The sequence below is a fragment of the Haliotis rubra genome, unplaced genomic scaffold, assembly GCF_003918875.1.
Source record: "Haliotis rubra isolate DU_JTF1 unplaced genomic scaffold, ASM391887v1 Scf1703, whole genome shotgun sequence".
In the NCBI taxonomy this organism is placed as follows: domain Eukaryota; kingdom Metazoa; phylum Mollusca; class Gastropoda; order Lepetellida; family Haliotidae; genus Haliotis; species Haliotis rubra.
In genome coordinates this window covers 59,700-82,853 of record NW_025765674.1, presented here as the reverse complement: position 1 = coordinate 82,853, position 23,154 = coordinate 59,700, and the positions used below count along the sequence as shown (strand labels likewise).

The window sequence follows — 23,154 nt, the reverse complement described above, 5'->3', positions numbered from 1 at the left end:
CGAATAACGAATGTTTGTACCATGTGAAAAGGGAGTTGGAAAATTTAAGATGGCTGTTACTGGCACAATCTGTGTTAGCATGGTCTCATTTTACGGCATTAATTAAGTCAGTGAGTGAGTCTAGTTTTGCGCCACACTCAGCAATATTCAAGCTGTAAATAATCGAGTCTGAACCCACCAATCCAGAGATTGGGATACAATGACATGTGTCCACCAAGCCAGCGAGCCTGACCTTCCGATCCCGTTAGTCGCCTCTTTCGACAAGCATGGGCTACTGAAGATAAATTCTAACCCGGATCTGCACGGGGAGACAAGCATGGGTTACTGAAGATCCATTCTAACCCGGATCTTCACGGGTCACGTCATCAACAACCATCTTAGACTCTTACTGATGGTATACGGCTCACATAGGATAAGTAGTACTGCTCTCTGATTGGTCAGTCTCCTTTTGAGCATAGTCGGTGTCAATATCTCACAAAAATACTTTGGTGTAACTGTTCATTGACGACTCTATATCATTCTCCAGTAATTTCGAGGCCCTAAAAGCTGGTGTTTCGCTTTACCTTCATAGCTATCGCTTAAAATAAAAATTCTCTCCTATTACCCATATCAATAACTGTTTCATAAACAAGTTTCGCTTCTCCTTTCACAGATAAATGCTTGCTTTGAGGGAAAATTGAGCAGTGGATAATCATACCAAAATGTGGTACTTGATATTTCCTTGCCTGGCTTTCAACATTTGGGCGATAAAACAATTTCTTGTTGGGATGCAGTATACTGTGTCTCAGTTTGGTATATGTTTTACAGGTCACCGTAGTGTAGCTGTAATATCACTGACTTCTACTGAATGGGGAGGGTGCTCTCACCGACGTCCACGCATCCTTCCGGTTCGTTGATGATCTCCCATATCCCCAGTGCTGAATTGTTCTTCAGGGCCTTCACAAGCGGCTTCGGACCGTAATCTATGTAGGACTGCAGCTTCGAGTCGTCAGACAGAAGGCCGCCCAGTCTGTCCCCTGATTCAGAGTACAAAGGTAATCCAAACATAGTAAACAGGGTGCCGTTGTACAAAGCGATCTTAGCTCTAAGGTGGCCGTAACTCCCATACCTTAACATAGACTTAAGGTAGTCTTAGTGCTAAGGTTGTTTTGTACAACGGCACCCTGGTATTCACATAGTAAATAGGTATTCACCAATGTTTGGCTAAAAGAAAAAACAACCATTAAAATGTTCCTTGATGGTAAAGCAGTTGATACGAATAGGCCTAATCCGTTGTGTTTCGAAGACTGTTTTCAGTACTTTGGAAAACGTTTCGTAATATTTTGGTCAAATTCATTTTCAAGTTTATACTTTCTTTTGCTTAGCAGTTTACGATCAGTGAACGAAAACTGGTTGATTGCATGTTCATTACAATTGCATATCCTTAGCCTGTCAGTAACAGTTTAAATACATGGTAGATAGCAGACCAGTGAAATGTGATTTGCTGATGTCAAAAATTGCATTTTCCGACTGACTATTATCTTGAGAACCTTAAACTAAATTTTCTTTCTCGTTTTTCTAGGGTGAGTATGATTTTATGACGCTTTTAGCAATATTCTAGCAATATCGCGGCAGGGGGACACCAGAAATGGGCTTCACACATTGTACCCAAGCGGGGAATCGAACCCGGGTCTTTTGTGTGACGAGCGGACGCTTTAACCACTAAGCTACCCCACCATGACCTATTTTCTAGATAATGGATACGTTCCATCAAATAGCATCGTGGAGGCAGGCCGATATCTACACAAAATAAATTATTCGAGTTAGAAAAATGTTTCGCTGAGAAAGGTCATTAAAATATACAAGGGCTGGGACCTCTGTAAACTTGACAAAGCACAAAATAAAATTAAAAATTCAAACTGCAGAAAAAGATATTTCGATATTTGGATCAGTGCTGTTACGAATTACCAGGTTTAACGGCGCAGTTCCATAACACCAAGTTGATGAGAATGTTTCTTTCCCGAGCCTCGTTCAGGAAATCGGTGAGGTCACAGATGAGGTCACGGTCAAGGCCAGTCACATAGCCAGAGCTGTTGAAATTCGGTGTAGACGAGCCATCGATGTGGAGCCACATTCCTGTACAAACATTTTTCTTTGTTGTTGAAGATATGGATTATTAAAGGCTATACATTGCATATATCTTCCGTTTGGAACATTCTACCTACTGAAAGATATGTAGAACTTTTGAAAGATTGCAACGATGGAATACTAAACTGAAATGGATTTTGATTGAGTGTTGTTTTACGCCGCACTCATAATAAAATAATATATTCTGGACCAGACAATCCAGTCATCAACAGCAAGAGCATCGACCTAAGTAACTGGGATACGGTGACAAGTGTCGACCACGTCAGAGAGCCTGACCACCTGATCCCGTTAGTCGCCTCTTACGACAAGCATGGGTTACTGAAAACCAATTCTAACCCAGATCTCAGGGTCACAGGTACAAACAAGCTCTCAAAAGCATACATTGTAACACAGCTGTTTCATTCAACATGTTCGAAATAGCAAATCATTGTCAGAGAAATAGTTCACGTTAGTGTTTCCATTCATACTTAATGTAAACTTTCCTTATGCTAAGACCCGTGAAGGTCCGGGTTTGAATATTGGCCTTCAGTAACCCATGCGTGTCGTAAGATCGGGTGGTCAGACTCGCTGACTTGGTTTACATATCCCAATTGCGAAGATCGATGCTCATGCTGTTGATCACTGGATTGTCTGGTCCAGACTCGATTAATTACAGGCCGCTGCCATAACTGGAATATTGCTGAATGCGGCGTAAAACTCACTCACTCACTCCTCACGCTACGTACTTCATCGGCAAGGGAAAAGGAAACTTCTCTTACACTCACGGGAGGTGAAATAAATTAGCACAAGCGGTCGTAAAATATGTTTTCGTTCCACAAAATACGCGATATGTCAGTGAGTTGTGTTTAACATCATTTGAGCAATGTTATGAGTGCACGGTAAACTGTTACACGTTGTGAGCGATGTTTCAGTTGTGATGCATTGTGCCTGTAGATGAGGTAAAGGGGCAATCGTGTATACGTGTGCTGGGGTGGCAGGAGAAACGGGCCCCACATATTGTACTCATGTGGAGAATCGAACCCGGTCATAGGCTCCACGTGCAAACTCTTTAACCACTACTCTCACGCACCGCCGCTAAAGTGAGTGAGTTGGGTTTTACGCCGCTTTTAGCAATATTCCATCATTAGATCACGGCGGGGAACACCAGAAATGGGCTTCACACAATGTACCCATGTAGGGGAATCGACCACGGTTTTTTCGGCGTGACGTACAAACGCTTTAACCACTTGGCTACTCAACCAATCCCCGTCGCTTAAGAAACATAACGATGGTAGAGTGAGTACGTGAGTGAGAGAATGTGGTAGTATATCTTTTTTAAGGTGGCAAAAACCAGAAATGGCCTTGTCACATCGTAACCATGTGGGGTTCGAAACCGAGACTCAGCGTCGGGAGACAACTCACTTACCACTGTACTCCACTGCCTCCATTCAGACACTCAATGTGAACTATACTATTCACACTTTGCTAAGGATTAAATCATTGATTCAATAGAAAACTATGATGTGGGGTCACATTTGGTTTAAATATCTAATCCTATTGTAAGCATGGATCCAAGTTGTCTGTATGTCATTTGATCTGGTGGATCCCATACCTGCTATTGACAAGCGTTGTGTGATTGTCAATGACCCGTGCCATGATTTGCAAAATGGTTGACTGGTGCCATGAAAACCATTTTTATGGTTACTTATGTATCAAGCAGATACGATTAGCTTAAAGTGGCGGTTTTCCTGAAGATGTGTTACCATATCATTATTTATCCATTTTTTAAATGGATACAATTTCAAATTGTAAATCTACGTTTAAGAAAAGTTGCGAATTTTTGTGATCCTTAGCAAAGTGTGAGTAGTATACGTTTTACAACGCACTCAGCAATATTCTAGCTATGGTATAAATTATCGAGTCTAGACCAGACAATTCAGTGATCAGCAGCATGAGCATCGATCTACACAACTGGGATACGATGACATGTGTCAACCAAGTCAGCACGCCTCACCACCCGATCCCGTTAGTCGCCTCTTATGACAAGCGTGATTTACTGAAGATCAATTCTAACCCGGATCTTCACGGGTTACACAAGGGAAGCATAATATAAGGGAAGTACTGAACATCCGCTGTGAGAAATACGATCATGGGTCACGTGTTCTGCTTCCTGTTAAAATTCCGTTTTAAATGCGGTTAATTGTTCTGACCTTTACGAACCAACTCGTACTTTGACAAGCTGGTTCACAGAGAACAATACGTTTCCGAAACACGTTGCCCTACAATGGAGCTTTTACGCGTTTGATGCAACCGTTTGTCTAATCTCAAAATGTTTTGCATAAACTTTTAAACATTCCATTTCTCACTCTACCGGCTTTCATATGCAATGGACACTATAAAACCTGAATGTACAACGTAATGTGTATTCAATGATCCGTAATTAAAGTTATAAATTTTAATTATAAGATATATTTTAAGTATCCAGAATAGCAGAGTTGGCTGAACATGGACTCACACTACTTACGTAAAGAGTTCCCTCCATTGTCGCGGATACTATCCAACGTTTTCATCAGGTGGGGTCGAGATTTCTTATAGTTTCCTTGTCCGAAGTCATGTGCGAAATTGACCCATGCCTGATTGATCCCCGACAGATACACCTTCTCCCCACCCAGACCCAGAGCCCCGTCCCTCACATACAGCTTCCTCTGCCCGTGAGACAGCACAAGGAGCCAGGAGACGGTCACAACACGGACCCACCCACCATCCGAGGCCATTGTTGGGCAGTGTGATCTTTGCCAGCTGAGTGTACGTATTTTAATCAGGTCTACGTTGTATGGTGAACTGGCCTTGTCAGATCAGATCAAGTGATAGAGCGAATGACACGCTTTCCGCAAAGCCGAGATACATACAGCCACTGCCAAAGCGCACAATAGAGAATAATTCAGACGTGAATGGCAGACCCTGCCAGCATTGTTGGGGCAAACATTCATTATTGTAACATATATCGTTTGTGTGATGTTAAAATTACGATTTCTCATCTGTTCTATTGACAATAAACTAGTTCTGCACAATTACCACAATTTTCGTTTGTGACCTAGACTGCCAATCATGTTTGATGGCGACTAACACTAAATGTTTATTCGATGAGTGAGTGAGTGAGTTTAGTTTTACATCGTTTTTAGCAATATTTCGGCAATATCACGACGGGGGACACCTAAAATGGGCTTCACACATTGTACCCATGTGGATGTTATTCGATGATGTTTTATATAATATGGGTATTATAGTAGTGTTTTACCTTAGTTGCAGTATTTTATTGCTTTATTTCATTAAAACAAGAAAACTTAAAGCACACGGAGAATTAAAAAGTATAAAGTCATTGGGCTCCTTTTAATTGTACTTTCTGATTAAAATTCAGGTATGCAGGTATACAAAGAGAAAAAGAATGTGTCAGTTATGTAATATGAATACTGATGAGGATGAATTACGTTTCCTTCTAATCTGTCCTATTTATACGAATCTACGAGCGAAATACCTAAACCCATACTATTATAGCATCCAAGTGTAAGAAAACTAATTTCACTGTCAACAGACACTGCCACATTATTATTACAGAATCTGGCAATGTACATCTATTTCGATATGAGATTAAGAAAAACGATTGTTATGAAAACTAATTTGTAAATGACTTCTATCTACTCATGTAAACTCTAAATGTACTACAGGCCTGTGGCCTTTCTAAGTATTGAATATAGATTGATTGATTATAAATCAGAAACCTTAAATCTGTAAAATATGTTGATTTCAGAGACTAGATGGTCCCAATCTTCCCAAACCGTACGCGTGGATAGTAATATCGTACACTCGATAAGGGGGGATTCACACTACATCCGATTTTTCTTGCGTTGCGTCCAAAAAAAGCATTAAGTTATTTTATCATATGTCATTCACATTACATCCGAATTGTGAATGCATTGCAATTCGTTGCGATGAAAATAGGTCCTGCACCTATTTTTGAACCATTACATTAGAAAACGCATTGGAATTCCTTTGATGACGGAATATATACTGAGTCAAAAAAGAAACTTCACATTCTTTCATCAGGGCACTATAAAAGAACAAGAGATGGTAAGATGGTTAAATTGTTATTATTTCATTGCTGAGAGCTGTGTGATGTACTCGATACACTGACAGTGCCATAATCAGCTCCATTAAGCTACACCGCCGTTCCAAAACATGGGTATACAGAATGTCAAGTCACAAGAATAAAAATTGCACAATTTCTCAGTTCAATATCGTGTATGGCCGCCCCGCGCATTCACCACTGCCAAACACCGTCTCCTCATCGACTGCCTGATGCTTGTGAACACGTGGTTGGGGATTCTGCGCCATTGCTCTTGCAAGGCAGCGCCAAGTTCCTGCAAATTCTGAGGTTGGTTCCTAAGACCACAAAGCCTTCTCCCAAGTGCATCCCAAACGTGCTCTATTGGATTAAGGTCAGGGGACCTGGATGGCCAGTCCATGATGTTGATTCCAGCGTTTTGAAGAAAATTTCGTGTCAACATCGCGGTATGCGGCCGAGCATTATCATGCTGGAACTGTAGACTTGGAGCTGCCATGAAAGGAACGAGTTCAGGGGTGAGCACCTGGTCGCGGTAAGCAGCAGCTGTGAGGTTTCCACGGATTGCCAGAAGTCGGGAACAATTGTTCCCACAGAAAGCACCCCACACCATGCAACTTCCGCCCCGAATCTGTCTACTGCCTGTACACAACATTGGGAATACCGTTCACAACGTCGTCTCCAGACTCTATGCCTGCCGTCCGCGAATCTGAGGGTAAACCTGGATTCATCGCTACAGACGACTCGATTCCAGTCTCTCTGGGTCCATCGGAGGTAACGTTGGGCCCACAGCAGACGTTGACGTTGATGAAACAGCGTCAATATTGGCCCACGATATGGACGTCGAGAATGGAGATTGGCAGCCCGCAACCGATTTCGAATGGTCTGTGAGGACAGTCGACCTCTAAACATCTCAGCCCTGGTTCGTGTAGAAATCTGTCACGTAGGTGACGTAGGACGATTTGACGGTCTTCACACGTGGACCACCCGACCTTGGGCGATCACAAGTGGTGCCAGTTTATTGTAGACAACCTCGCAAGTCATACACAGTACGACGGCTGCATCCCATAGCTCTTGCGACGTCAATAACTGATCTTCCCGCTTGCAACATGCCAAGTACGGCACGTTCACGTTGCACGTTTTCAATTCTTGAGGCCAATGCAAACACGTGCATATGAAGAAAACTTCGATGCGAAGATCACGTGTTCGACTGCACATTCAAAACCTGATTTGGCACTAACGTCATTTGCACGATGAATGGATGTGTTTGAGTGGGTTAACGATATCCTAGAGTCGAAAGATAGGGATACCATTTCGGATACATAGATGTATCATGAGAGAAAACTTATTCATTATTTTTCAAATTACATTATGTGAAGTTTCTTTTTTGACTCAGTATATATGTCTGTCCATTTATATATAGTTTCTAGCATATGTCCAATATTTTGTATACCTTCGTTTGATTCTTTTTGTTCTTCTACAATCTCTTCCAATTGTTCTTCTTTTGTTTTTGTGTGGTAGACAGATCGTATACAGTACACCCCGCTTTTGTAGAAAGGTCACATACAGAAGACTGTGTGGTGGTAGACATATCGTATACAGTACATCGTGTTGTGGTAGAGAGATCGTGTGCATTGTCTGGTAGTCGTGTACATTGTCTGGTAGTCATTAGATTGTCTGGTAGTCGTGTACATTGTCTGGTAGTCGTATGGTAATTGTACGTGTACATTGTTTCACAGTCGTGGCAAATATATAGTAACAGTTTGAATACTTTCTGTATCTTGGACTACTTTTCTGTGCGTTGGAATACTTTTTATCTTCGTGTATGTTGGACTACTTTTCTGTATGTTGGACTACTTTTCTGTGTGTTGGACTACTTTTCTGTGTGTTGGACTACTTTTCTGTGTTCTGTGTGCTGGACTACTTGTTGTCTTTGTCTATGTTGGACTACTTTTTGTGTTCCGTGTGTTAGACTACTTTTCTGTGTATTGGACTACTTTTCTGTGTGTTGCACTACTTTTCTGTGTGTTGGACTACTTTTCTGTGTGTTGGACTACTTTTCTGTGTATGGACTATTTTTCTGTGTTCTGTGTGCTGGACTACTTATTGTCTTTGTCTATGTTGGACGACTTTTTGGTGTAAAGTTTTGTTAATAATACGACTACATTTACACTAGTGAGTCTAAAGTTTAGATGGGTAGTATATATGGCGGCAGTTTGTAATTAAATTGAGCAGCAGGTTTTTGTATGGTGCAACAGGGTTATCACATAAGGTTGCACCGGGTGCAAGTAGGTTTTATTTCCCTAAATTGAGATCTGCAAAATATTGCATAATGATATTTGGCTGTCCTGTTTGGGGCTAGTTTATGCAGATTTCATTTTTGTATTTCGCACAGTATTAAACACTTTCAGCACTTGAACGAAACATTGTTCAAGGTATGACATTTATATATTCAAAGAAAGCTGTTCTTGTTATTTCTTGTTCATGATGACAGAGGCAATAATATATCAGACATCTCAGCAAACAGCAACAAGCATGGGAAGTTCTGTAGACTAATAACACATCAAGCCATTCCTCAGAAACACAGTGAAAAATACAAAGGTAACATAATTTCCGTTACCTTTAACAGTAAAAAGTTCGACATAAGTGCCCTGTTGACTTTCATCAAATTATAACATTTTTGTTTTGAATATATTGTTACCTCACCGCATAACTGGCCTCAGGTATTTGTGGTTGGAAAGAATTAACAAAACTGTTTAGAAAAAAAATAGTTCACCACTCTTGTTCTTTTAAGGTATATTTTTATCGTATGGAAACCAAATGAACAAAAAAATGGGAAACACCTTTTCGTATATTTTTCATGGCATAATTGTATGAAATAATTAGGTCAAATAGTAAGTTTTCAAAAGAATGATATTCAGATATCAGATAGATAGTAGATAAGTTATTTACACTTTGCTGATGCATTAAATAGATTCTTCGAGTCTTTACCCATTGCAGTTGGGAGAGAATAAGGCTAATAATGTGTATTAATAACAATTAACTTATGAAAATGTTGAAAGTAGTAACCATTGACAAATTATCAACAATAGTCATCAATATTAAGCATGAAAAATAATTTATTGCACAAATGTGTACATATTGTGATGGCCATCACGAAGATTTAGATAATACTGCTGCATTTTTTTGCAAAATTCATAAGTTATAAAAGCTTGTAAATGATTAGGCATCATGACATATCTGTTAGGTATTTCCCATCTGTATTTTTGATAGTTTATGGCAGTGCAGAAATTGTTATTATACTTATCGTGTAATTAGTTTTGCAGCTTTATACGAGTATTATTGGCAACCTCGTTTTCACGTTATTCAGTGTTTTGAAATCTGTTTTGGTAAGAAATCTAGCAAAAGATCGTAGCATGTTGTTTTGAGCATTATAACATGTATTGCATTCGTAAAACATCATAAGCTAGTGCCATCACATTACGCTATTTGTTTAGAACACAGTTGTACTTTGTAAGAGTCAATGTCAACAACGTCGCCTGTCAGAACGATCTTGTTTACCTCTTCAAGAGTTTTTGAATTGACCTTAACTTCATGACATTTCCTCCCTCTAAGCGTCCAGTTACGAAAACTAACTATCCCATATGGATTAATCTTACCTTGTCCTTCGACAAACTGATCATAATCCCTTGACACTCGTTTATTATCCATTCTTTGGTGAATTTGTGATCAGGGACGAGCTACCTGTTTTGGTGTCGCCCGCCATTTTAACTTTATGACAGCTAGTCTATTTTGCAACGGGGTTACCGCTACTTTGACTCAGCTTAGTGTTTTGCATTGTAAAGTTTATGTAATCTTGTGAATTACGTAGAGGAACCCAGAATTGTACTTGATGATGTATCAGGTCATGTTTCAAAGCCGATGTTAATTCTGACAACGGGAACTATGTGATTCTCACTGTTGTATTCATACGCGATGTTCAGCATCATTATTTATGAACGTGTTTTTCATAAATATGACTTCCAGTGCCACTGTCAAATTGTATAAGGGGCTGAGTCATGTTTTTAAACATCTTATGTGTCAGATAAACTCCAATTGCCTCCTGACATCTTTAATTTTCCTCTTTGAATTGTTCATCATAATTCCCAGCCGATGCTACTTGTTGATATTACGTCCCCTCAGCAGGCAGCAAGGACGTAGCAAAACGTAGAGAGACGCAATTGTTGATCTTATGACATTGGAAGGCATTTAATGAATTAATTGCACATAATTAATTGGTTGGTAAAAATAGTCATTTTCCTACCTGATTACCTCCTGAGATAATTCGCCTTCCTCTTTATTTCAGTGGTTTCATGGTGTGAAAGTAGATCCCTCAAAAGAATATGGACGTAACGGGACGTAATATCTCGTAATTTGATCGGTCTAGAACTGACACCTATAAATACGGTGAGACCCATGTTGGGTCATTCTGACTTTGACAGTCTACAGGTCAGTTTCAAACCAAGGGCAGATAATTCAGCCCAAAAGTTCCCCTTGTCCTTACATAATTGTAATAGCTGATGCTATAGATAGACTGCACTTTTCGAACACAGACACAAATTAACATCTTAGTAACTACCAGATAATTAAGCCATCACTATATCTATATAACAGTAAAGTCAAAGGTCATACTTACATTGCCCTAACACTGGTCCATGCACATAAACCTTAAGCTTGAGAGGGATCTACTTATTAGAAAGAGCATTGTGCTGAAGTACATTTATACCCATGAATAAAAAGCTATTTATTCATTGAAAAGAAGTGTTTGACTCTTCCTGAAAACAAGACTGACAAGGTTTATTAGAAGTTTGAGTCCCGGCCGCCACAATATTACTCAAACTGTTCGGAGTGAGTGAGTTAATATTTATCATCACTTCGGCAATGTTTCAGCCATATCGTGGCGAGAACAAGTTAATTTAGTAGATAACCATACTAGGGTCCATGGGGACTCACATTACTTTTGCTACCTGCATGGGATCTAGCTGGATTTACACCATCCCTTCAGCCATTAGTGCTTATGCTGAGATTTAGCCATACGTTATAATGACAAAAATACTACGATTGAAAACCTTGTAGACTTACGTACACGTAAAATCTTTGATCAAAGCCCTTGGTATACTGACATATCACATAGAATACAATAGAATAATACTTTAATGCCTTTTCAGGAATTTGTGTTACATCAGCAGAGTTACTGACACATCAGAGAGATACAAAACATATTTACATAAATTCATTGATTTAGGTATCTTCACATTTGTTTAAGAGAGATATGGTACTTGGAATAAAGATTGTACAGGCTCTCTTAGTTTTCACAATTGGAACTTTGTAGCGGCGGCCTGAAGGGAGGAGGTTGGATTTCGAATTTAAGTAATGATACGGTCAGATATAATTTTGACAGCTTGATTCACGATTTGCCGCTCATATATTGATTATAAACATTCATAATGCAACATAGGGTCAGTATGTTAATTGAAGAAAACATCGACCAAAACCATTAATGGGGGCTATCATGTTTCCTTGACTCTACAACCTATAAGAATTCTATTCCTCGATAACTACAAAGAGAGATATATTCCTGTGTATTTTCATGTATCCATGCATATTTTCAACGTTGTACGTCACTATTACACATGACAAACTGAAGGAAAAAACTTCATTCCTTGATCATTTGTAAATAGGCATGGTGAATAAAGATATACCTACATATGTATCTTCAGAGGTGACCCGTGAAGAACCTTCAGTAACCCATGCTTGTCATAAGAGGCGACTAACGGGATCAGGTGGACAGGCTCGCTGACTTGGTTGACACATGTCATCGGTTCGCAATTGCGTAGATCGATGTTCATGCTGTTGATCACTGGATTGTCTGGTCGCCTCTTACGACAAGCAAGGGTTACTGAGGATCAGTATTCTAACCCCAACCTTCACGGGTCCTATGCAACAAAGAAAGTTCAAAGGTCGAAATATAATGAAAGCGACAAACCTAAGTACCAACACTCACCTGCATGTAACACTAAACAAATACTGTATGACACCCGGTGTTGACGAAATAGTTGAGTATATTCCCTTATAGTGTGGATAGTTTCATCAGATTTTTGGCCTCAGAGAACATTATTGGACCACCATTCGGAAAAAAGTTGACAATATTTCAAATACGTCAGCCCTCGAGGAAAGACGTGTAGCCTTGGGTGATAAGAAATGATCTTTATGCCAAATGGCAAGATATCCTACTTGTACATTGTTAACCAGCTCTGGTCGAGTTTCTGTCTTTATAGATAATAATCGTCGTTCCCACAGAAGCTTGTCATCGGTGCATTAACATCTGCCATTCACACTTTAAAAAAGATGTGTCCTGAATCTGAAAGATGAGTCATAAAACACATGGGTGAGTTGCTTCAATGCTGGTAATGGTAACAGAATGACGTATAACAGTTCTGTTACTACAATCTGTGACACTGACATAAAATGAAATTGAACCTAAGCATTGTAGGGAAGGATTTTTGTCACAGGATTTTGAAGAAACAGTTCGCAGGGTAGATTTGGTGTATTCCCAACATGGACAGCGACAGTTGAGGTCTAGAGAACATGGAACAGATGACAAATGCAAATGACGACGACTCACCATCTCTCAAAGTATTGGCAGTCTGTGAGGCTGTTGTGCGGCTTAGAATGCTCGTCCGATGGTCAACTTAAAGTATTACAGAAATGCAATATATACATACCAAAATAACACCTTGAAAGCAAAGACTTGTACTTCACAGAACTGCAGAACATCTTGATTGTCACGTGTTTTCGTGCCTCTAATTCTCAAATAGCGACCGGTCACGGGTGAAGTACATGGTAAAGCAACCGTCTTGCCTCCTTCGGTTACTGCTCCATTGTACATGAAACACAGCTGAGCCTTGCCGTCAGGGTGCTCACGTGGGTCTTTACGGTAAACATCAAGGGCAAAGTCGTGAAGACGTTCAGCTGCGAATGTAATTGTAACTGTTACTGAACCGTATATAATTCCAAAGTAAAACGAAAAGAAAGTAAAAAGGGCACTGTCTGTAGTCGTATACCTCTTGTTGAATCAGCTAGCATGGGTTTAATGCCAAGGAAATATATTCATGTGCATCTGGGAATGGCGCTACCCAGCTGCACAAGAGTAGTCAAGGGGATTGGGTACGATGATAGATGTGCTATGTGCTTCTTAACGCAGCAGTTTTGCAGCCACAGGCTGGATCCAGGATCCAGGAGTTAGTGTCGGTTTATCGAGGATGCAGATTAGATATTGGACAAAATATAATGTTGATGTAAATACATGTATGCACTTTAAAACAACACTTACTCTTTCATCTTTTACGTTGAGAAAGATAAACGAGGCAGATTTGAGAACTAACCCCTTTTCGAAACACATTGAGTTAAAATTTAAAGTCATATCGGCAGTATTTCAGCCATATTGTGACTTTTGAAACACAGAGTAAATGTAAAGAGAAAATATTCTTGATATAAATATGTTTTATTTATGCTGTAGATGTGATGCTGTAATATAATGTTGTTATGAATTCGTAATCTAACACATTTAAAGATAGTGTTAACAGTCTGTGTTCCCTTGCCGCGGTCAATCCTGTGCAACCTGATGTTGTTTTAAGGCGTGAGGCAAGTAGTGTATGTGACAACCAGAATTCTACGATTACCAAGGCTTCAGGAGGTCAAATATCTTACCCATGAAATTTCTTGTGGTCACACGGACTTCCACAATGATGCAAGAGGTCAGCAGATCCACCTGCCACCAAGGTGAATAATCACCGTTATCCACATGGAAGCAGTTTCCAGGGGCCCAAACCCCTGAGACCTTACCAGTTACAGCAGCACTCGGCGGATGTTTCCCACTCTGAGTCCAGACAGAACTTGCAGTTGCTGTCTTGTTCCGTGCAGTATTTTGCAGAGCATACTCTGTTCAGGAAAGATCCTCGTAAGCCTTTTTATTTATATTCAAAGGTATACAGTTAGAAATATTTAAACAGATTGAAAAAAAACACAGAGCCAGTTGCGCTCCTACACGTTTCATTAATTTCTTCAGGGAGTAAAATCTCTTTGATATACCTGATTCAATCAACAATCCTGGATACATATTTTCAGGTGTAAACTTACCGCAGTCAACTTCTCCGTTTCTTCTGACAACGCATCTCTCACCGTATCCACATTGGGCTCCTTGACATGCAGTTAGGCTTGTCTGTGGTGATAATGTACATACACATATGAAACTTCATATATCCTTGATATGATGGGTCATGCATACTACGGGTGGGTATTGCAGCGAATTTCAAATTGCGATATATTGCGATTCGGAAGCATATATTGCGATACGTATTGCAATATATTGCAAGAATATTTTTTTCGACAAAACTTACTTATAATCGAGTTAATATGCTTGATTTATAAAGCAAAAACACAACAAATTAACTACACTTGATTAAACTTTAATAAAAACTTTTAATCCTGTGAAAATGACGGAAACAAGGAAAACATCAACACAGTAGTTACTGGTTTGAACTAGTTCTCCACTATCAAAAACAGCCCCGAGATTTTAGACAGCAACTTGACCTGGTCAGGACATATCAGGGATCACTGGTCATTAATGAGTAAATATATATTTAACATTCAGATCAAAAACTTTGCAAAACACTTGAACAAAAATTAAGAACACAACTTCAAACCGAACTTAACTTGATTTTTGGTGTGAAAAACGGAAATATCCGAAGATTTCCAACTGTAACAAAGTTTTCCGAATGCATATCGTAAAACCGGTTTTCGATCCGGGTATCGCAATACGTATCGATTTCATGTCTGAACCGGTAAATACCGGTAAACCGGTTATATTGCGCAGCCCTATTGCATACAATCAAATGAGGCATCTTACTTCTATATGATGGGCAGTAGATCATTCTGGTCAAAAGCCATTTAGTAATTAAATAATGATGATTCTATTACCGGGGTCCTCTAAGGCTTTTTTGGGCTTAATTCTGCTCCCGCCCACAGGTTATGAAATGCTATGCAGAATGATGGGCGAACGTCCCTGTGTTGCCGGGTTTCTTTATTTTATTTTTTTATGTTTCTTTTTATATTTTATAAAACAATTATTCTGAGGAGTCGGTTCCGTTCGTTGAGATAATCCTTTTTCTTCTCATAAATAAGTTGGTTTCGGACCACATCTGCTCCATTGGCTTTGCATAAACCATAATGGCACTTCACCCAAATACTGCAAACCGAACATGTGTAGTTTACGAAACCTTTTCGGATAGACATCATGTGTATTCCGCAGTACTCCTCGGTCCTGCATTTCTTACTGCAAGTCTAGGCTTTTCCCAGAAGCACGTATTTGCAACAATACGGAGCGTGTCTCATCTTCACTATATGCACTCAGATACACGTTAGTCTAATTGATGGAAGATCAGTTCCCGGTCTTTCTGCTCCGGGGAAGGCATGTAATACTGAGAAAGGTTAGGTTCCTTGCCGACAGGTTCGAGCCGTTTGCCGGTGACAAGATGCATGGCTTCGTCCACGTCCTTAAACGTTCGAACGGCGTGACCTTCTCGCTGGAGTTGGTCGTGGTTAAAATCGATTCTCTCCATGCGTTTTTTCACGTAGTAGGCTTGTGCGGCTTGTAATTTCTCGATGGCTAAATCATGACGCTCCGTTCGGCTTCGATTTCGGCCGCGTTTGACGTTCGTAATTTGGAAACAAGGTAATTGCTCCCCGAAAAGGTTAGGGCGTTGACTAAAGCCCGACCGAGCATCATGCCAATCGTAGCCATTTATGTATTTGATGTCATGACTCTTACTTTAATATGTTTCCGGAATGATCCCTTACTTGATGAGCATATCTTTGGTGGCAATCCCCATTCCCAAATCTAGGACGAGCAAGCCCATGTCTTGCAGGTTGAAATTGAGTTTGGGTGCCGGTTGTTTGGTGATCATTTTACTTAAACGCGCATTGCCGATGGCCAGTCCACTCATCACGGCGGCAGATACATGTCGTTGATAAATGTTTTTCCGTCGGCGGTAGACATGATTATAACATAACGTGTGGGTTTACCTCTAATTGTTTTGTTAATTGTTGGACCATCGCCGGTGGTGTCGCCATTTTGTTTTGTTGACATAACCATACAGCTGCAGTGATACCCACGAAAATGGCTGCCACGGCGTACGGAATCCACGTTGGGGCATGGATCAATCTATGATGCCTAGCTAACGACCCTTTTTGACCTGCGGCTACTCGGATTCTTGAGTTTCTTCGTGACAGTATCAATCACTTGTTAGGGGTCTCCTACACAGGTATTGAAAGCGTTTCGATGTTCGGCTCCATCATCTTGTATATCATTAGTCGGGCATATATGTCTAAATTTACAGTGCTTCACCGTAATGATCGCCACGGTGACGGGAGCTAAGAACACACGACATCGATGATACAACTCACAACTGAGGGTGTTCAAGGCGTAAACGTTAAATGGATCTTTGTCGAGATCTTCACACTAGTAAGGTCGACGTTCCAGTGGAATAGGAAGCAGAGACGAAGCTATAACGGTGTAATAATTGCGTTATAGACGACCCTATGGTTTTCATCATTTCAGCACCGAATCGGGAGTAGTGTCTTGTGTACAGTTTATCGATGTCTCCATCGGACATTTTATACATTTTATCGGTGTTGATGTTTTCACCCAAGTATTGTTTCCCCTTCCCACCCACGACGAGGGCAACGAGTCTTTCTCGCTTATCACCGATGCGGGAGAGCACATCTTTACCCTCCTTCTCCTCCTCGGATATTAATTGTTTGAGCATGTCACCCAACATCAATTGGGTTTTAAATCTAATATAATAAACTCCGGCATAACCCAAACAGAACGAGATGAATGTCAGGTAAACCAATACAAGAATTTCAAACGTCGCCATGTTTTTTATATACATGTATAAAGGCTGTACATTTAATTTTTTTAGTTTTGCTAATCATTGCTAAGCAGTTTGCTAAGTTTGCTAAGCATTGCTTAGCAGTTTGCTAAGTATTGCTAAGCATTGCTAAGCTAGTACACCGCATAAGCCACGGGTTGGTCTGTTTTTAGGAAGAGTTTGGCTTGTTTCGTTTCGGCTAACAATGTTCTCACGCATTCTCGCTCGGGTTTGGTGGGAATCACGTCGTTTTCTCTTAAACATTCCTCGAACGAATCCCTATCCTTGCAGTGAAACAGGGCGAGCCATCGCGTCTGTTCCCTGAGGTCTTTTAGGACCGAATTGAATTTTTTTGTGTGAGGACCCAAATGCTGTGTTTCATATGACGTCCGAAAATGCTAAATACGATAACATATCTCTCTTTTTGGTGATCTCTTTATTTGCGGTGCAATCGTCTAGGATAAACAACGTCGATTCTCCCTCGAACTTCTCGTGAAAGGCTCACAACCAGTCCTGTAAACGTACTCCCGGGTCGATTTTATACACCTCCACATCGTTCATCATCCAGGTTTTCTCCGTGTACGTTTTATTAACGTCTATAATAGGGCAAAGAATCATCATATGATTAAACACCTCCCAATTAAACCTTCCAGCATATCCAATACAAAAACAGTCTTCCTACACCACGTCTGACCACACACAATGGCGCAATGCGGCTCCAGGGGCATTATTAAATTTTTAATTTGAAAAATTCTTAATAAAGGGCTTGCACGAATCTTCCTTTGTCTATATTAATTTTCGCATCCACAATGATGTACAAATATAGGTTGAATTAACCAGTGGTTAGCACCTTCTTGGTGATTTGGATCACAATCCCCTCACTGCCATTGTCAATGTGGCGTCCGCTACCATGTAGTCTGTCGTCATCTGTGGATCACATGTCCAACCCCAACGCGTTTTTTGTAGGTATTGCCCTACAGTCACGTAGGCGAGACCGAGATCCTTAACGATCACATTGATTACCGGTGAGCTCTTGATCGTCAGTAATATTTGGATCTCGTCCCACTGTTGGTAGGCTCGCATGCCTTGGCTGAACAGCTGGTTGGGCATGCCCTCAATGGTCAATTCTACTTTCGTGATCTCGGGGTTCCAATATTTTTCATTGACTCTTTGAAACCGGAATGATCAAAATGCCCTACATCGATCGAGCAGGCACGTTCAGATTCCACAGCATATCGCTTTTATTCGCGACGATCTTCCGATGACGCAGTATGCGATCGTACAAGATGGACAGCTTTCCCAAATACTGGTTGCGAATTTGTCAAGCGAATTCATGACCTTGTTGAACTCCAACGTCCGTTCGTAAGCTCGTCGATTGTACGGATTGTTTACTGCATTCCATGCCTTATCCTGCGGAATCAGGGCGCTGATTTCTTTAAGGATGCACCTGATCTGGTAGTACACGTGAAACCAGAACACGGACCGACTCAGCGGATCGCGATGAGTGTCGTTTAAGGTTACGCCGCACCCCATCGTTCCACACAGACGGCGAAATCGACTTGATTCTGCCCGATTTGCATCGGGTTGTTAAAACAAGCGTGTACTGCCTTGACATTCGTGACCAAAAGCCTATACTGTTTAAATACATCAATAAATCGACCGGTGTGTACTTGGGTGAAGCGATCGATAACATGTCGTGGGAACTTGAATTTCGCCCTCTGTGATTCTTGTATTACCCGCGATGGTCGAATATCAGTCAAATTATAGGGAACCACAGACTATTCATCGATGGAAAGCGGCACAATTTGTCCAATGTTTATTACAGCGTTTGTATGCTGAATGATGAAATTTTCAAACCCATTGGAGCCAGCCTCAAACTCAACGAGTCGAATGGAACGCTGACATTAACAGCTGGGGAAAAACCCATCACACTCGGTAGAGCCTTGGCGAGAACTATCGGATTGACGTCAAATGAAATACGACCTCGGGACACCATCACAGCCTCGAAATTACCGAGCATCGTGGTCTATCACGAACTGTGCATTCATCTCGATCGGGTAAGCACGATGGATAATATTCAAGCCAAGCGCCCTTTGACTCTGCTGAGAGCTGTGCCGGTGAAACATGAAAAGTGCAACGACAGTCAAGCGGAATCGTTCCCGTTCTTACAAAATGCAGGGCATGATCACGGAATTCAAACTATCCGTTTTAGATATAAAACATCAACCGGTGAATATAGGCTATCTAGGCGAGACACTGCAAATGAAATCATAAATGCTTCTGGTCCTAGAATACAGCGCCTTTGAAAATGGCCTACATCACGATCTCCATCCTCAAGACACGCGACACAGCGACACCGATTCGATGAACCCGGTGTCAAAGGCAAGTTATACGCCTTAGAATTAAGAAACAACACTTACAGGCGAACAGAAGTGAGTGGTGGTGGAAACCTAGAACATATAGTCGTGACTGGAGGTCTCTTAAAAAACACGCACTAACAAATGGGTGACGGTACAGGCATTCGATGGCAATGTAGGCGATTTAGACAATGTCGAGACCCGAGGTCTCTCAAGAAACACGTTGTACCAGTTCATAAAAGGCATATGCAGAGTGTCCAAGGGAACAAAGTGATCACACAAACTGCTTGTCTCCTTGTGAAATGTGACAAGAGAGGCAATAGGTAGCTCCCCTCGTGTACCTCTCTCAAGCAGATGATTTCCGAATAAGGTGCAAGTATTCCTGTTTTAGATCATTCTATATTTTGCTGTCAGCCTCCAACACTGTTGAAGCCTCCAGAGCTCTGTTGTAATATAGCGCAAGTCCAAATGAAGCACGCTCCGGACCCCTACTGAATCCACACATGCAATGTAACAGTTGAAACACTGTTGCAGAAGGTATGCCTTATAACAACCAAGCAAAGGCATCCAGATGGCCATGAGTTGTTCTTAAGAATATACTGGCATAATCTTCACCCTCACTAGATGATCCATCAATCTGTCCACCACAAACCCTACCACAGACATTCAGATCCTTCACCATGTTTTCACTGGGTTTACCCAGCAAGTAAACCAGCCACCAACAAACTCTAACCAGCACCCATTCGCATCTCTCTCCCTTCATAGGAAAGACCTCCTACATCAGCTGTCTCCTGAAGCGACAAGCTGGCATTGGAACCTACTTTACAAGCTCCACACACCAGAAAACCCTACTGAAAGCCAGTGCCAAGAAAACAACTCAATAACCAGAAGCCAAAGGGATTTTCTGCAAAATTAACTGTAAATGTGGTTAGGCCTATGTTGGTGAAAAACCCGATCACTCCTGCTATTAATGCATACCTTCATAGTGTCTCACTTAATCCCTGTTTGAGAAATATATAAGTCTGTTGGTGCTGCAGTACTTCACTCTTGCTTGACAGCGGTAAAAGAACCTATACAAAAACGTTCCATCATAATAGAAAAAAGAAGTTGTCATCCATAAGGCATCATACCTCGTTGGGGCGGTGGGGTAGCTTAGTGGTTAAAGCATTGGCTCGTCACGCCAAAGGCCCTGGTTTGATTCCCCACATGAGTACAAATTGTGAAGCCCATTTCTGGTGTCCCCCGCCGTGATATTGCTGGAATATTGTTAAAACGGCGTAAAACCATACTCAGTCAGTCAGTCACACCTCTCTCATATGAAAGACTTTAGATGGCCATATTATGTCGTTTAAAGCAGTAGATCCTTCAAAATACTCACTGAATCCCCTGTCAACCCCACGTCCTCACGGTCGTAAAATACTACCACGAACATACAGTTTAACACAACAACAGACCTTGACCATAACTTCATGAGATCAAACAATACCACGTTTGACGTCTGTCATTCACCGATACAATCCACTGGCGTGTGTAAACTTCAATCAAGATTATAATTCTCTCCCTTTTTCAGGACTTTCTAAAAAGGTCCGCGCACTCCTATGTGAAATAGAGTGGTCTATTTTGCTGTCTTACCTTATTCCAGGAGTCAATTCTACTGTATATGGTTGCTGAATTGTTCCGTAGGTTCCCATTGTCTTCTTTCTCATTGAGGTTACATGTGTTTTGGTCCAAGTGAAAGTTGAAAGACTTGCACAGTCTGTATGAGGCGCACTCAGCAGCACATGAGGAAAGGGTAGACATCTCAAGCACATTGAAGGTTGACCCGTCCAGACGCTTCCCGTATTGAAGTATTTCAAAGGTACACGCGCTTGCAAAAACAGTCAATATCAGGCTGTTGACTACAATTACAAGGTACCTGATATCATGTAAGAAATAATACATTTTCACAAAGTCTGAATTTCTGTGTCAATGTAATGACCACTTCAACGGGACAAAACGTGCAGACTGCAGCAGAGGGCCCTTGACAATGTAGAAAACTACCCTGTCAATCACATTCCTGCATAGTTCATGTCATATGTATGGAGGTTCCATTAGTTTTCTGAACAACTGCAAGATCAATTTCAAATATCCATTTCGCCTAATACTACCTACACAGCCTGGAGAGGAAGATAAATTGTCTTTCCTATTAGTGGCTCCAGTTTCCATTGCTTTCTTTTGTTTCCATCCGCGATCTTTCAGCGCGTAAGCGTAAACCGCTATAACGTTCCGCTGATCGTTTCCGCCATAGCCGCTGATCCATCCGTTTCGAAATCGTTTATCGTCATATCAGTTTTTACCGGGTTTGAATGAAACGGTTTGCCATTTGTCGGTCATCCGGCAGAGTCGTCGGCAATAATTTATTGTTTTCCCGACCGCCCAATTCATTCGCTCAGTCGAAATGTCGAAAACGCAGCGCAACATGAAGCCGGATGATGAATTTGCGTCGCATTTAACCCGTTACGGATATCCGTTAGAATTATCATTATTCGAACCCTCCAGCCCATCAGCCTTCGCACCCGAAGCCATGCCGCTTTTACCGTTTTGAAGGACCGGTAACGGTATCAGTCATCTTTGAAGCCATCATATATCGTTATTGTTAGCGTTATCCTCATGTCGAATTCACGAATTTATCGTTCCGTTCGTTATCCGTCGAATTGCGTTCAGTTCTATCCAACCCCAGTTCAACGATATACCGTATTCTGACGTTATATCCGTTTCGGAAGGTTTAAAGCGAGCCGCCACCATAATCATAATATCCTTCCACCGTTACTTCCATATTGTCATCAAAGTTCTTCAGTCGGTGATTGTTCCAAATTTTGTATACCGCCCGCCAGTTCGAATATTTATCGTCAGTTCATACCATGATGCATTATCATATCCAGTCCGCAAACGATATCCGTCATCGCTTCCCAGATATTCATAAGTTCCGTTTGAAACCTTCATCATTCGAATATTGAATGAAGTCGTTACCGGCAATATGAAACCCCAGCCCGGTCGCTTTGAAGATGCTGATTCTGAATACGCGTCGCTATCAGGTTTCTGATAGTCAATCGCCCGGAAACCGTCCAACCGAGCGAATAATATTGTTCAGCGATCCGATGATACGCCGCGTTCACCGAATCGTCCGTTTGTTCCGTCCTCATTATCCATGCCGACAAAGACCGATGTTCATCGCCACCGTCGTTTGTTCGTAACCGTTATCCTTCCGTTAACGCCGTTCGCGTCCAGAAGTTACCAGCGAACCGTTCGTCCGTTCGATGATTACCAGTATACGCCAGGGACTGAATATTCAACTCGACCAACCGTCGCGAGCGAAACGTCATGACCACGCCCGCCAAAGTCTCCACATTTCGCACGTTCGAGATCAATTCGCCTGTCCCCGCCCGTCGTCTGCCCAGCGTCAAACCCTCCCGGTAATTCCTTCGCGAGTCCGCGTCCGTCCGATCCAGACGCCCGTTCCGGTTTATACAAACGCCGTCGTTAAATGCGAATGCGACAGTCGCTCAACCCACCAATCGATAAGAGCGTAACGCCCGTATCCGCGTCACCACCACCGCAACGT

The 23,154-nt window shown here is 41.4% G+C and overlaps 1 protein-coding gene across 1 annotated transcript; it reads right to left on the bottom strand.

Moving 5' to 3' along the window:
- Positions 1–801: 801 nt before the first annotated feature.
- On the bottom strand, positions 802–4,891 carry LOC124272578 (mannan endo-1,4-beta-mannosidase-like). The gene is made up of 3 exons (XM_046707781.1): positions 4,631–4,891; positions 1,948–2,115; positions 802–1,016 (listed from the first exon to the last, which is right to left on the bottom strand). Exons 1-3 carry the CDS (start codon positions 4,878–4,880, stop codon positions 841–843), a joined length of 594 nt encoding a protein of 197 aa, XP_046563737.1. The 5' UTR covers positions 4,881–4,891; the 3' UTR covers positions 802–840.
- Positions 4,892–23,154: the final 18,263 nt, after the last annotated feature.